Source organism: Mytilus trossulus, chromosome 9, assembly GCF_036588685.1.
Source record: "Mytilus trossulus isolate FHL-02 chromosome 9, PNRI_Mtr1.1.1.hap1, whole genome shotgun sequence".
Lineage (NCBI taxonomy): Eukaryota > Metazoa > Mollusca > Bivalvia > Mytilida > Mytilidae > Mytilus > Mytilus trossulus.
The window spans coordinates 71,747,012-71,761,155 of NC_086381.1; the positions used below are offsets into that span (position 1 = coordinate 71,747,012).

Sequence of the window (14,144 nt, forward strand, 5' to 3'; positions counted from 1 at the left end):
TTTACATGAGACTGACTGTTGGTAGAGAGATGAGGATGCTGTTTCAGTTTACATAAGACTGACTGTTGGTAGAGAGATGTTGATGCCGATTCAGTTGACATAAGACTGGCTTTTGGTGGATAGATGATGATGCTGATTCAGTTTACATAAGACTGGCAGTTGGTGGAGAGATGATGATGCCGATTCAGTTTACATAAGACTGGCTGTTGGTGGAGAGATGAGGATGCTGTTTCAGTCTACATAAGACTGGCTGTTGGAGGAGAGATGTTGATGTCGATTCAGTTTACATAAGACTGGCTTTTGGTGGAGAGATGTTGATGCCGATTCAGTTTACATAAGACTGGCTGTTGGTGGAGAGATGAGGATGCTGTTTCAGTTTACATAAGACTGGCTGTTGGTGGAGAGATGTTGATGCTGTTTCAGTTAACATAAGACTAGCTGTTGGTGGAGAGATGTTGATGCCGATTCAGTTAACATAAGACTGGCTGTTGGTGGAGAGATGAGAATGCCGATTCAGTTAACATAAGACTGACTGTTGGTAGATAGATGATGATGCCGATTCAGTTTACATAAGACTAGCTGTTGGTGGAGAGATGTTGATGCCGATTCAGTTTACATAAGACTGGCTGTTGGTGGAGAGATGATGACGCAGATTAAGTTTACATGATACTGGCTGTTGGTGGAGAGATGAGGATGATTACAGATTAAGAGGCCTATTACAAGTCAATCTATTATATGGAATGCATGATATTCAGAATGCTCACATACTTTGGAGGGTTTTCTTAAGTTTCTTTGAAATTTTTTCTCTGTAAACTTTTCTATCATTGAAGATTTTTGTCTTGATGGCTGTTATCCTTTTTTTAATTTCAATATCTTGAAGGATTGGATGCTTCTGAAGAAACTCTCTTACATCTTTTGATCCTGAAAAAAACAACAATCTTGTTCATTGGCATAGTTATTCATTAAGCATACAGAAAAAAAAATTGTTGGAATTTATTTTACAGAGTTACCCATAATGTGCATTTGATAAGGCAGTGTCTATTGAAATGTGGCTGACTTTTATATTTGATGTTATATTTGTTTACTTTTTTCTCCTTTTTGCTTTATTTTTATTTTTTTATTCTTTGGGCTACTTTTACAATCTCTTAGTGTTGTAATTTAGTTCTAAGGTATCCATGCCTTTCCCCTGTAGAAAAAAAAGTTGAGGGCCAGTTGATGGCCATGTGGTGGACAGTTGAGGGTTAGCTGTTATAGGTTGCATTTCTGTAAATATTGACAATGCAATTTCCCATAGGAACTCCTTTTACCGCTAAAACTACTACTTTTACTATGAAGTTTTGTTTATCCTAGAATTGAAAGTTAATATTCACCAAAATTTTTTTCAAAGGTCAAGATATAGAGCTGTGCGGCATATTTTCAACTTTTCTTTGCCCTGAACTTTTCAGAGTTTTAACTAACACTAATTTTCTTAACTACCCCCACCTCAAATGAAAGGTTACAACAGATTTTAATGTAAACAATATGCACAAGTTTATTTACTGCTAACATTCCCAAGTTATGTCTCTGTGATGTGGATCACAGAGAACACAACTGGGAACCAGTATGTAAGCAAAATTAATTTTCTACAAGTATTCAAGATCTCCCCAAAAGAGGCATGTTTTGAATCCAGGTAGCCCTCAACTGGCCCTCAACTATTTGCTCAACTGATAGCCAGCTAGCCCTCAACTCTTAGTTCAACTGGGGTCAGCAGGCCTCTACGATACCCTTTTTTCAACTTGTCCTACCAAAATTTACTTGTCCCAATGATATTGTTACTTGTCCAAAAAATTTCTATTAAAAAATAACCTTTTTACATTTTTAGTTGATAAAAGGAACAAAACGAATTTAAACAATAGACAGGATTTGATGTATTTCTTTTGATTTGAAATACTTTTCAAAAATACGAGTCAAGTACAACTAAATCTAGTCATGTCACGGGACTAAGGTTCTAGTTTTTCATCAATGTGAGTCTCATCAGACTCTAAACAAGAGGCACCATCTGATAGGCCTGTACACTCATTGGATTTGTATCCTGCTTTTTTTTTAAGTTGAAAAAAGTTTATTGAAATGCAATCAATAAAAAGAAGATAAGGTCTGATTGCCAATGAGACAACTCTCTGCAAGAGACCAAATGACACAGAAAACTATAGGTCACCATATTGTCAGTATTGGTTTTTTTTCTACTTATGATCAAATATGAGTTTGTGAATTTAATGGTAAATTAAAAAAAATATTTTTGTGAAAAAATTACTGGTATGGTATTTCTTATAAGGAACAGAATAATGTAGCAAAATGAGGTACTGATTTGTCTTGATCCCAAAATATCTCCTGCCTTGCCAAACTGTCTATCAATCATGTCTACTAAATATGTTTTCTCAGTGCCAAACTGTCTATTAAAACTTGAGGTGACGAACTGTCCTGTTAAGTTACCTGATCTACAAAACGCATCATTGATTCGGATCAGTAAATACCTTTCACCTGTTAAAAAGTATCTGACAAAGAACCAGTTGAAAATAATCAATTGCAAGTAAACATGTTGAAGAAAAAAGTTTTGCATTTAAATAAACAGAATGCAGAAACATGTCAAATTAATATTTGTTTTCGTGTTTTTTGTTTATAATAACTTTGTTCTTCAAAGTTGGATTACATTTATTTTCTGCTGAATAATTGTGCTTGTCCTTCGATACAGCTTTTACTTGTCCGACTTTTTTCACCTCTGGTACCGGGCAATCGGACAAGCGTTATTGTCGAGCCCTGGTCCAGTTGAGCAATGCAGTTGGCTTAGTGATCATTTTTCTGTATAGGTTTTGTATTTGATAATCGATAATGCAAAAGTTTACCTGGCAATGACCCTTTGTTGTCCAAGCTAGATGTATCTGTAATGTATCTCTTAAAATAAACATCCACTACTTTAGTATTCTCTTCAGTCCATAATTTATATTTTCTTTTTGTTCCTATAAAATATTCAATTACAAAGCTACTTGTTTAATAATTGTAATCACTCATAAATCAAGTTACCTAAAATCTCCATAGATTTTGGGTTTGAAATAAATAACAATTTGGACATCAACCTTTTAATTTCCATGAATATAAATTCTGAAAACCTGCAAAATATTTATTCTAATTTATAATTAAATGATGATGTTCAAATTCTAATGTATATCCATATCGTTCATCAGTTGCATAGACAAATTCCAATACAATATTAATTATCACTACAGTAGTCCCTCTATGAAACAGCCCCACCCTAGAACGGCCACCTCCCTTATTGGTCCACGTTAGGCTTATAATTCTGCAATTATATGCAGAAGTACCTCCCATGTATAGCCAATTCCTTTATCTGGCCAGTGGCTAGGTGTTTTCATGCTAGATTTGAAAAAATTAGGCCAGCTAATGTTCTCATGTAAAACAGGCTTTGGTATTTTGTACAGGCACATAACATTGACAAGAAAGATACTTCCTATAGTTTGATAAAAAATTTGTGTATGATTGTAAATTCAACAGTTCAGGGAAACTTGCAACATCATTTGGTGTGGGGGAAACATAGATCAATGATATTGTAATATATAGAAAATCAGATGGGTCAGCTATTCAAAAATTGCATCAACAGAAAAATTGTAAAATTGCTATGAATAATGATGAAACCAATAGGAAAACTAACATGTTCATGGATATTTAATTTCATGGTTTTGCCAAAGTCTGCATTCACACTTATGGATTTTTTTTTTATTTGTTGAACATTTGATTTTGTGGATTACCTGTACCCACCAAATTCACAATGATTTGTATCCAACAAATAATAATGCATCCACAGAAGTTCTAATTGAATAAATTTGACAGGAAAAATTTAAAAGTTTAAAACAGAGGGAAACTTGTCAAATTGTTAACATAATACTGTGGATTCATTATTATTCGTTAGATACCAATTTTCGTGGGTTTTGTGGGTACAGGTGAACCACAAATTTCAATGTTCATATTATCATTAGGCTCTGTATACAGAGATTGGCAAAACCAAGAAATTAAATATCCACGAAATTGCAAGTTTTCAGCAATCCACAAAAATTGATACCAACGAAAATAAATGAATCAACAGTAAGCGTTTTTGCCACAAAACAAATGTCAAGATCTTGCAAATCTACTGCACAATATTGTGCAATTGAAGATTTCTTCTTCTGAATCATTTGACAGGAATTTGGAATACACAGGGTCCATTTTACAAAGGGTATTTTAAGAAAGACTTTGAAGTGAAAAAAATAGGACTTTAGTTTTAGCTGAATGAAGAGGAAACCAGTTTATTCAGTGTCAGTTTACTAAGGTTTGACTGTTTGAGATAAAATTATTATTGCAGCTTTAGTGTCAATGTTATAGAAAGTTACCTTTTTCTGCCTCAGGTTTAGTTGGAACTTTCTGAAGTTTTGCAGCCTTGTTATCATCATATGTTGAACTTTTCCCTAAAAATAACAATAACTCAACTATATAGTATGATGCAATCTATAATACTCTTTCTCAGTCATAAGAACTTTCCATCATTACCGAACTGAACAAAGAAATAACACGATGGGTGTCGTATACGGTGCAGGAAATGCTTACCCTTCTAGAGCACCTGATTTCACTCCCGGTTTATAGTGGAGTTCATGTTGTTTCTTAATTATTATTTATAATTGTTGATGTAAATGTCCTTTGGTTTTGTGAGTCTTTGTTTACTCCTTGGTTTTGATTGTTATTGTCTTCCTTTCTTTCTATCTATATTTAAGAAATAAGCTCCATCTGGAGGTTTTTTATATTACTGCTGAGGTCAAACTCTAAACAGTTGGAGCAAGATTGGACAAAATTTTCAAGCTTGAAATGGTGTGAATTTGGAATGTGATCAATTTGTCAAATAGACCTCTGTAACATCAGTCTCTGATTTGACACTTTCCCTTTGTGTTCATTGTTTCTTTTTGCATTAGAATCCTTGTGTTATCTGAGTTGTGACACAAGAGATTAGTTTTGACAAGTAATAATTGATGGAAATAAGAGTATTGAGACTAAATCATTAGACAGGAATTTGGAATACACAGGGTCCATTTTACAAAGGGTATTTTAAGAAAGACTTTGAAGTAAAAAAAATAGGACTTTAGTTTTAGCTGAATGAACAGGAAACCAGTTTATTCATGGTCAGTTTACTAAGGTTTGACTGTATGAGATAAAATTATTATTGCAGCTTTAGTGTCAAAGTTATAGAAAGTTACCTTTTTCTGCCTCAGGTTCAGTTGGAACTTTCTGAAGTTTTGTAGCCTTGTTATCATCATATGTTGAACTTTTCCCTAAAAATAACAATAACTCAACTATATAGTATGATGCAATCTATAATACTCTTTCTCAGTCATAAGAACTTTCCATTATTACCGAACTGAACAAAGAAATAACACGATGGGTGTCGTATACGGTGCAGGAAATGCTTACCCTTCCAGAGCACCTGATTTCACTCCCGGTTTATAGTGGAGTTCATGTTGTTTCTTAATTATTATTTATAACTGTTGATGTAAATGTCCTTTGGTTTTGTGAGTCTTTGTTTACTCCTTGGTTTTGATTGTTATTGTCTTCCTTTCTTATCTATGTTTAAGAAATAAGCTCCGTCTTGAGGTTTTTCATATTACTGCTGAGGTCAAACCCTAAACAATTGGACCAAGATTGGACAAAATTTTCAAGCTTGAAATGGTGTGAATTTGGAATGTGATCAATTTGTCAAATAGACCTCTGTAACATCAGTCTCTGATTTGACACTTTCCCTTTGTGTTCATTGTTTCTTTTTGCATTAGAATCCTTGTGTTATCTGAGTTGTGACACAAGAGATTAGTTTTGACAAGTAATAATTGATGTAAATAAGAGTATTGAGACTAAATCATTAGACAGGAATTTGGAATACACAGGTTCCAATTTACAAAGGGTATTTTAAGAAAGACTTTGAAGTAAAAAAAATAGGACTTTAGTTTTAGCTGAATGAACAGGAAACCAGTTTATTCATGGTCAGTTTACTAAGGTTTGACTGTATGAGATAAAATTATTATTGCAGCTTTAGTGTCAAAGTTATAGAAAGTTACCTTTTTCTGCCTCAGGTTCAGTTGGAACTTTCTGAAGTTTTGCATCATATATTGAACTTTTCCCGAACAATAACAATAACTCAACTATATAGTATGATGCAATCTATAATACTCTTTCTCAGTCATAAGAACTTTCCATCATTACCGAACTGAACAAAGAAATAACACGATGGGTGTTGTATACGGTGCAGGAAATGCATACCCTTCCAGAGCACCTGATTTCACTCCCAGTTTAAAGTGGAGTTCATGTTGTTTCTTAATTATTATTTATAATTGTTGATGTAAATGTCCTTTGGTTTTGTGAGTCTTTGTTTACTCCTTGGTTTTGATTGTTATTGTCTTCCTTTCTTATCTATGTTTAAGAAATAAGCTCCATCTGGAGGTTTTTTATATTACTGCTGAGGTCAAACTCTAAACAGTTGGAGCAAGATTGGACAAAATTTTCAAGCTTGAAATGGTGTGAATTTGGAATATGATCAAGTTAGTTATACATTACTATAGACTCGTGACACAATAAATGTGGTCGGAGAACTTTATTTGAGTTACCATATAGCAACGATCTATTTTGTCCCTAGCAACTTATTCCAAATTCATTAGTGTTAATTAGTTTAACTTCCATTTAGAACATACATGTGTAAGTAAAACTTCAAAACACTTAACAAAACAACTGTTGAGCTGCATGGAAAGTTTGTATTTCGGATGTTCAACCTGACAGGATTTAAAAACATTGGCACCTGATGTTCAAGGGACTTGTTCTTTAAATAGGCCAATTAGATGTGCAACATTGAAAAGTAGCAAAATTGATTACAAGAACACAGCTTGACTCACTATCACATTATTTACCCATTCATTTAAAAAAAATTAATAACAAGTTATACAAGACAGCCATTGTTCTAAGTTTAAACTTACTTTTGTTTGTTCTTCTCTCTACTTGCTCCTCTGTATCACCAGATATCATAGAATCATTTGAAGAACATGGTTCATCTTCACAATCTCTTATATCACTTACATCTGTTGTATTTAAAATCTAAACAGAAAACAAACTTAAGACTTGTTGACTATTTTATTAATTGTGACTGTTTATTTAACGCATCATGTAAATGTAGCGGAATTTGATGAGACTGTTATTAAAGTGAGAGGGTTAGCGCTATAGAACCAGGTTTAATCCACCATTTTCTACATTTGAAAATGCCTGTACCAAGTCAGGAATATGACAGTTCTTGTCCATTCGTTTTTGATGCGTTTTGTTTTTTGATTTTGCCATGTGATTATGGACTTTCCAAATTGATTTTCCTCTGAGTTCAGTATTTTTGTGATTTTACTTTTTAAAGGATGTACATTGACCTATAACGGTTTACTTTTATAAATTGTTATTTGGATGGGGATTTGTCTTATTGGCACTCACATCACATCTCCCAATATCTAAATACTCTCAAAACTTTCCTGTTTAAGATGTATAAAATATTTTATGGAAGAACCTGCAAAATCTGTTATGAAAGTGCGTATGTATTCTGAAACATAGCAATTGCAGTAAAGCCTCCACTTTCAAGATTCATAGCATACAAGACATCCAAATATACTTAATACTTTTGAACTTGACATAAAATGTAAGAAAGAATGTTTAAACAACAGCTGTCAGAATGACAAGAAACCAGACTTTTTTTACATCTATTTGGGTCCCAGCATTTTTCAATATCACAAGGACCAAAATCCTGCACAGGAATAGTGACAATCATCAATACAAAACAGTTGTTTTACATTGTCTTATCAAGCCCTTTTATAGCTGACTATCAAGTATGGGGCTTTGCTCATTTTTGATAGCCATATGGTGACCTATATTTGTTGATGTCTGTGTCATTTGGTCTCTTGTGGACAGTTGTCCCATTGGCACTCATACCACATCTTCATTTTTATATTGACCTCCATTTTATCATTACTAACAACATATTAAAATTTGAAAAGCTTTGCTTTGAAGGATTTATGAATAAATGCACAAATACAACTGGATATGCCATTTTTCAATCTTTCAAGAACCATAGCTCATGAACAGTGAAAGTGAAAATCCTTCATATCAAGCATGACCTCCATTTTGTCATCTAATGAGTAAAAATATTTTAAAATTCTACAAGCTTTTTTAAAAGGTTCCTCAGTTTATGTATGATCCATCTTTTTTTCAAAATCACTATAAAACATTTATGTACCTTGTAAATATCAAGTACTGACAAAAATACAACATGTATTATTAACTAGCTATAGGGTGATATTTACCATGTGGGATCTCTCAGATTCATCATCACTACAGTCTGAAAAAAAACACCAACAGTTTGATATCTAAATGTTCAGAATAACATATTGGAGATAAACACAAATAAATGGAGAGTGTCATGTTGTGTCCATAAATGATGCCCCTGTTTAAAAATTATAAAGGGACATAGCTCAAGAACTTGAAAAGTGACACTACCCAAACATGTACTTGTTCTGGGTTTTTTTGGCAAACAAGTATTGTAAATTGTGTATAGGTCTCATAATGTTTGGTAGGGACAAACTTAAGTAATAGAACAGAAACTAAAAATTATGCAATTTTTCCATTTTTAACCAGATTATGATTCAAATGATGCAACCAAATTTCATCTGTGTTTGTGGTAAAAAGTATTGTGTATAAGTTTTCTAATGTTTGGTTTAAGCAAACTCAAGTCAGAAAACAGAAACTAAAATTTTTGCTATTTTTCTATTTATAAAGGGCCATAACTGTGAACGGTAAAAGTGACACCACCAAAAGTCATACTTGATCTGTGTTTTGTGTAATAAACATTGTACATAACATTTGGTAGAGGCAAAGTTATGTTTAAAATTTTGTAATTTTCCCATTTATAAAGGGACAGAACTCTATAATGGTTAGAGTGACACTACCATCATTCAAACTTGATCTGTATTTTGTGATAATACACCTTGTGTACAAGTTACATAACATTTGATTGAGGCAAACTTAAGTTAGAGAACAGAAACAAATTTTGAGAGGTACGTAGGTACATTCAGACAAGGGTAAAATCAAATGTCCCCCTGCTATAGTTTGGGCATACAAATTACCAAGCAAAGTTAACATTTTTATGTCAACTTACAGGTATGGATTTTTAAAGAAAGTATTGACTCTTACACCTTTTGAAATGTTTAACCTTCCAAATCCCACTCACAAAATTCACATGCACGATTAACCACTCCATTGACTTATACACTACCCAAATGGAATTAAATGGAAAAAATTTATGCATGCATGATCATCCCAAAAAATGTGCACTACTAGGGTGACTACATAAATACAGATGTCATATCACGGAGATAATGCATATTCCAATTAAAAACAGGCCCATTTAAAAAAAATCACCAAAAGCACCAAAATTAAACGTCCTGAAGCTCCTGACATTGAAGTATACAAATTTTCAGTAGGTCCCACTATCCAGTTTGAGAGGACAAAAAAAATTATGGATGTTTATATAGAAGATGACGCCAAATTAAAAGAAACTTGACCTATTGGATAGAAGGCGCTTAAAATAGATTTTTGCATGAAACATATTATTTTCATTCTTCATACCTGGAAGTAAATCAAAAACTGATTCAGCTGCCAGCCAAGCATCATCTGTGAAGTATTCTTTTGCTGCATCTTGTAGCATCAGATCTTTCATGCAGCTTGCAGCTCTTATTTTTTCTGGTCTTTGTTCTACTTCATCTTCCTCTATCAATCCTTTTCCTGATATTGCCCTTACTGCAACATTATCATCCACCAGTTCATTCAAAAAGTCTGAAATCAAAAGTAATCAACATTTAAATATTTCTGTTATTCATTAACAACATAATATTTTTGATCTTATTGTCTATGGACAATGAATGAACCTGATATTGCAATCTGGCAATTACTACAAGCATTAATCATGTTAAGGACAGTCACAAAAACTATTATTTTATCATTCCTCAACCTAATCAGTTTGTAAAAACGGGTACATATTCAGTGGTTAAGAAAAAAAATTCTGTTTAAACCACATTATTTATTAATGTATAAAGATTTACAACAATTGACTGTTTACATTTAAAGGTTGCTGATCTTTTTTTTTTTGTGACTTCTGTTGATCATCTCATTAAGTATTATAATCACTTACAATGCATAATATAAATAACATAAACTACCAAATTTATTGCAACATATGTGCATTTCAACAAATTATGTCTCTTCAGTGATGTTCAAGGCTGAAATATTTAAACCAAAACACTAATACAACTGATTTTGAATAATTTGAAGATCAACTCAACAGTTAATTATTTAGGTGGCATCTAGGCTTATGTACACAAATAAAACCGCTGTAAGCACTGTAGGCAGATAACCAAAAACCAAGGCAAACATAATTATGAAAACTGTGGTAATATTGCTTCAATTTATTTTCAAAGATTTAAAAGAACAAACATTAAACATTCATATATAATTGTACATTTATGCAAATAATTCATAGTTTATCAAGGTTTTCAAAAGCAACACATATATCAAGTATATTTTTTTCGCTGTCATGAGTCTGCAGTGGTACAAATTCGCAATGATTGCAGTTCTTCTAGTTTATAGTTAATGTCCATATAAGTTGACTGTTAGTATTTCAATTTGACTTTAGTACGAGCTTGTAAAAGTATGAATGGACTTGCTTTCCTGAAAAGAAAACTGAGTTTGTGTTCTACAGTACAAAAGGTATGAGACACAAATCAGACAAATGTTTACTACTACAGGGATCAAAGGTGAGGTCTGACTGACCAGTTCATAGTAAATGTAAATGACCCCCACCTTCACCCCAAGTCTATGATGTCTACGTTTGGAATAAAATGACAGGTAATTATAACGAGATTGTGTCCAAAGTACATGAATGCCCCACTTGCACTATCATTTGTATGTCATTCAGTCTTTTTTTAAATGAAAAACAGGAATGAATATGGTTTAGGAGTTGGTATTTCAATCTTTTACAAGTTCTCAAAACACACACAATAGGGGGTGGGGTGATCCTAGGGACTACGCCTATATTTCAATTATTTTTTTATCTTGTCATATGAATTAATATGGTTTGGGGTGGGGATCTCAACTGTTTCTAAGTTATCAAACAGAAGAGGGTAAGGTGACCCTAAGAACTCTCCCTATATTTCATTTGATAAGTTCTCATACATGAATATATATGGTTTAATTTAAAGTTGGGGATCTTGACTGTTTCCAATAACTCCATCAGGAGGGGTGGGGTGACTGCATTGACTCCCCCTATATTTTATTTAATTTAGAGGTTGGGATCCCCACTGTTTCAAAGTTCTCAAACAGGAATGAGTGGGTGATCCTAGTGACTTCCCCTATATTTCAATTGATTTGTTATATTGTCCAATGCATGAATATATATGGTTATGGGATGGGGATCTCATCTGTTTCTAAGTTATCAAACAGAAGAGGGTAAGGTGACCCTAAGAACTCTCCCTATATTTCATTTGATAAGTTCTCATACATGAATATATATGGTTTAATTTAAAGTTGGGGATCTTGACTGTTTCCAATAACTCCATCAGGAGGGGTGGGGTGACTGCATTGACTCCCCCTATATTTTATTTAATTTAGAGGTTGGGATCCCCACTGTTTCAAAGTTCTCAAACAGGAAGGATGGGGTGACCACAGGGACTTCCCCTATATTTAATATGATTTGTTATATTGTTCCATACATGAATATATATGGTGTAGGGGTGGGGATCTTGATGGTTATGAAGTTCTCAAACAGGAGGAGTGGGTGACCCCCAGGGACCCCCCTATATTTCATTTGATTAGTTACTAGTATATTGTCCAATACATGAATAATTATGGTTTAGGGTTGAGGATCTCAAATGTTTCCAAGTTCTTAAACAGGATGGTATACAGTTACCCTAGAGACCCCCTTATAATTCATTTGATTCCTTCAACTTTTGCCATTAGGGAAATCTAAACTATTTGTCTTTAGAGATTTTCAGCGATTAAATATTTCATACATTTGTTTTTGACATCTTAGCCAAAAGCTCAGGGGATAATAAACTACATATGTGCTCTACTTCCTATGTGCAACTTCAAAACTTTTGGAAAAATCGACGATCATTTAAGGTGTTTCTTGTCATATTTTTTGTAAATCAGAATTAAAAGTATGAAAAACTGTCCAATAAGTTATAAATAACATAAAATCCAGCTAGATAATAACAATGGCAAGTATTTCAGCAATTATTGGGTAGAACACAAATCCAGGGTGCTTGTATAAGGCAGTTAAACTGCCTAAAAATAAAGCTACATATTTTGAGCAAATGTACGGTAAAGTGTTAATTTTAGACTTTTTATAATTTGGATAAATGTTTTACATAGTTATAAATCCCAAATGAGAATTTGATTCAAATCAGAGAACATGAATTCAATTTTACAGCTAATGTCCCTTTAAGATAAATTCCAAATCATATATCAGACTAACAGCAAATTAATTAAAACAATATCTGTATTTTAATGCCAGTACCAAGGTTAAGTTTCATCAAAACATTGTTAATGTGAGAAAGAGTTGCACTAAAAAAATGTATTGACCAACAGATAGACATCCATCTACAGGCAGACTGAATGAAATTCATATATAATAAGTAGTAAAAGACATAATAGGATATATTAGAGAGCAACTAAATGGAAAAGACCAGTCAGCACAACAATACAAATACTATATAAAAATATGAATAACAAAAGAAAACTACATAAAATATAAACACTCCTCTGATAATGTACCATAATAAAAAAAACATAATTTACGCAAGGAAACCACTTTACACTATAACTTAATCACTTTTGGTCATATATAATTAGTAAACTGTGAAAGTACAGAATATTATAAAAAAAAAAGTCACAGGGCAAACACACTATGAACTACAACTGCATGCAGAATGATACCCATTTAATATTTAATAATCTAAACTGCAACTTTTAATCTTTTAATTATTATAAAAACAAAATTTTGATAAATGAAAGTCAGATTTCTGGTAGTGAGATGCTAGTACGATAAAGTGTTAATTTTATATCCTCATAGTTCTCGTACATATGGGAAATAGTAATTTTATCCTGGGCTTGATTTTGATAAGAATTATTTTAAAATTCAAGATACATTTATATCAAAAGTTCATTTTACTGTTTTCTTTAGGTGACCTAATTAACACCTTTGATGGTCTTTAATCTGTTGATCACAAGATCTCAGGGTTTAAGTGAGTTTGTTATAACTTACATGGGTCAATGTTTACTTTGCAGTTTCTGTCAATTCAAACAATTTGTAATCTTCATATGTAATGGCTTAAATTTTTCAATTTTTTTTTTTGAAAAACTAAAATCAATGAATCTTAAAACCAATGAAGATGTAAATGTTGCTCAAACCACAAGAATTAAAGTACTTTCACAGTACTGTATGTACCTAACCATTTAACTAATTAAATTTGACTAACCTTTAAGAGAGAAGGTAATTTCTGGATTTTTTGGACCAGTCTCTGCAACTTTTGATGAGGAAGCTTTCATGTTTCCTGCAAAAAAAATTGAACTTTCAGCATTAACATTTAACGCAAAGGCAAACCTCAATCAGAGTTGAGAACCACATCTGCTTGCAAAAATCTTAAGACACTTATTTTTCATCTATAGGTTTAATTTGGTTCAGGATATATATTTGTCTTCATCATTTGACAAGTGTAACTAGTAGGTTTTCATTAAAATTGATTGTTTTGGCTCCAGCATCTTCAGTTATATTGTATCTCTTAATTCTGATTTTTAGACCTTTATAGTTTATGTATATATATATATCTTATGTTTAATTGTGTCATATAATATTTCATTATGGCGTTTTAAATAAATCTGACTGTGTGTTTGTATTGCCTGAATTGTTTTATAAAAGTTATTTTAGGGCCATTTGTAGCAAAGTGAGTCAAGGACTCATGCTGAAGGTTGTACTGTGACTTTTAATTGTTTATATTTACTACTTA

The 14,144-nt window shown here is 32.5% G+C and overlaps 1 protein-coding gene across 5 annotated transcripts in view; it reads right to left on the reverse strand.

Moving 5' to 3' along the window:
- Positions 1-265: 265 nt before the first annotated feature.
- Positions 266-14,144, reverse strand: part of LOC134683344 (uncharacterized) — a 42,212-nt gene continuing 28,333 nt past the window's right edge. For 2 of the 5 annotated variants that reach the window (XM_063542586.1, XM_063542584.1), the window contains exons 16-23: positions 13,617-13,694; positions 9,712-9,918; positions 8,391-8,425; positions 7,032-7,149; positions 5,271-5,345; positions 4,416-4,490; positions 2,880-2,993; positions 266-921 (exon numbers count right to left, since the gene is read on the reverse strand). In XM_063542586.1, coding sequence (XP_063398656.1) covers positions 761-921; positions 2,880-2,993; positions 4,416-4,490; positions 5,271-5,345; positions 7,032-7,149; positions 8,391-8,425; positions 9,712-9,918; positions 13,617-13,694 — 863 coding nt within the window. In that variant the 3' untranslated portion in view covers positions 266-760. The remainder of the gene's footprint in view (positions 922-2,879; positions 2,994-4,415; positions 4,491-5,270; positions 5,346-7,031; positions 7,150-8,390; positions 8,426-9,711; positions 9,919-13,616; positions 13,695-14,144) is intronic. The other 3 variants (XM_063542585.1, XM_063542589.1, XM_063542587.1) reach the window with 3 other exon arrangements.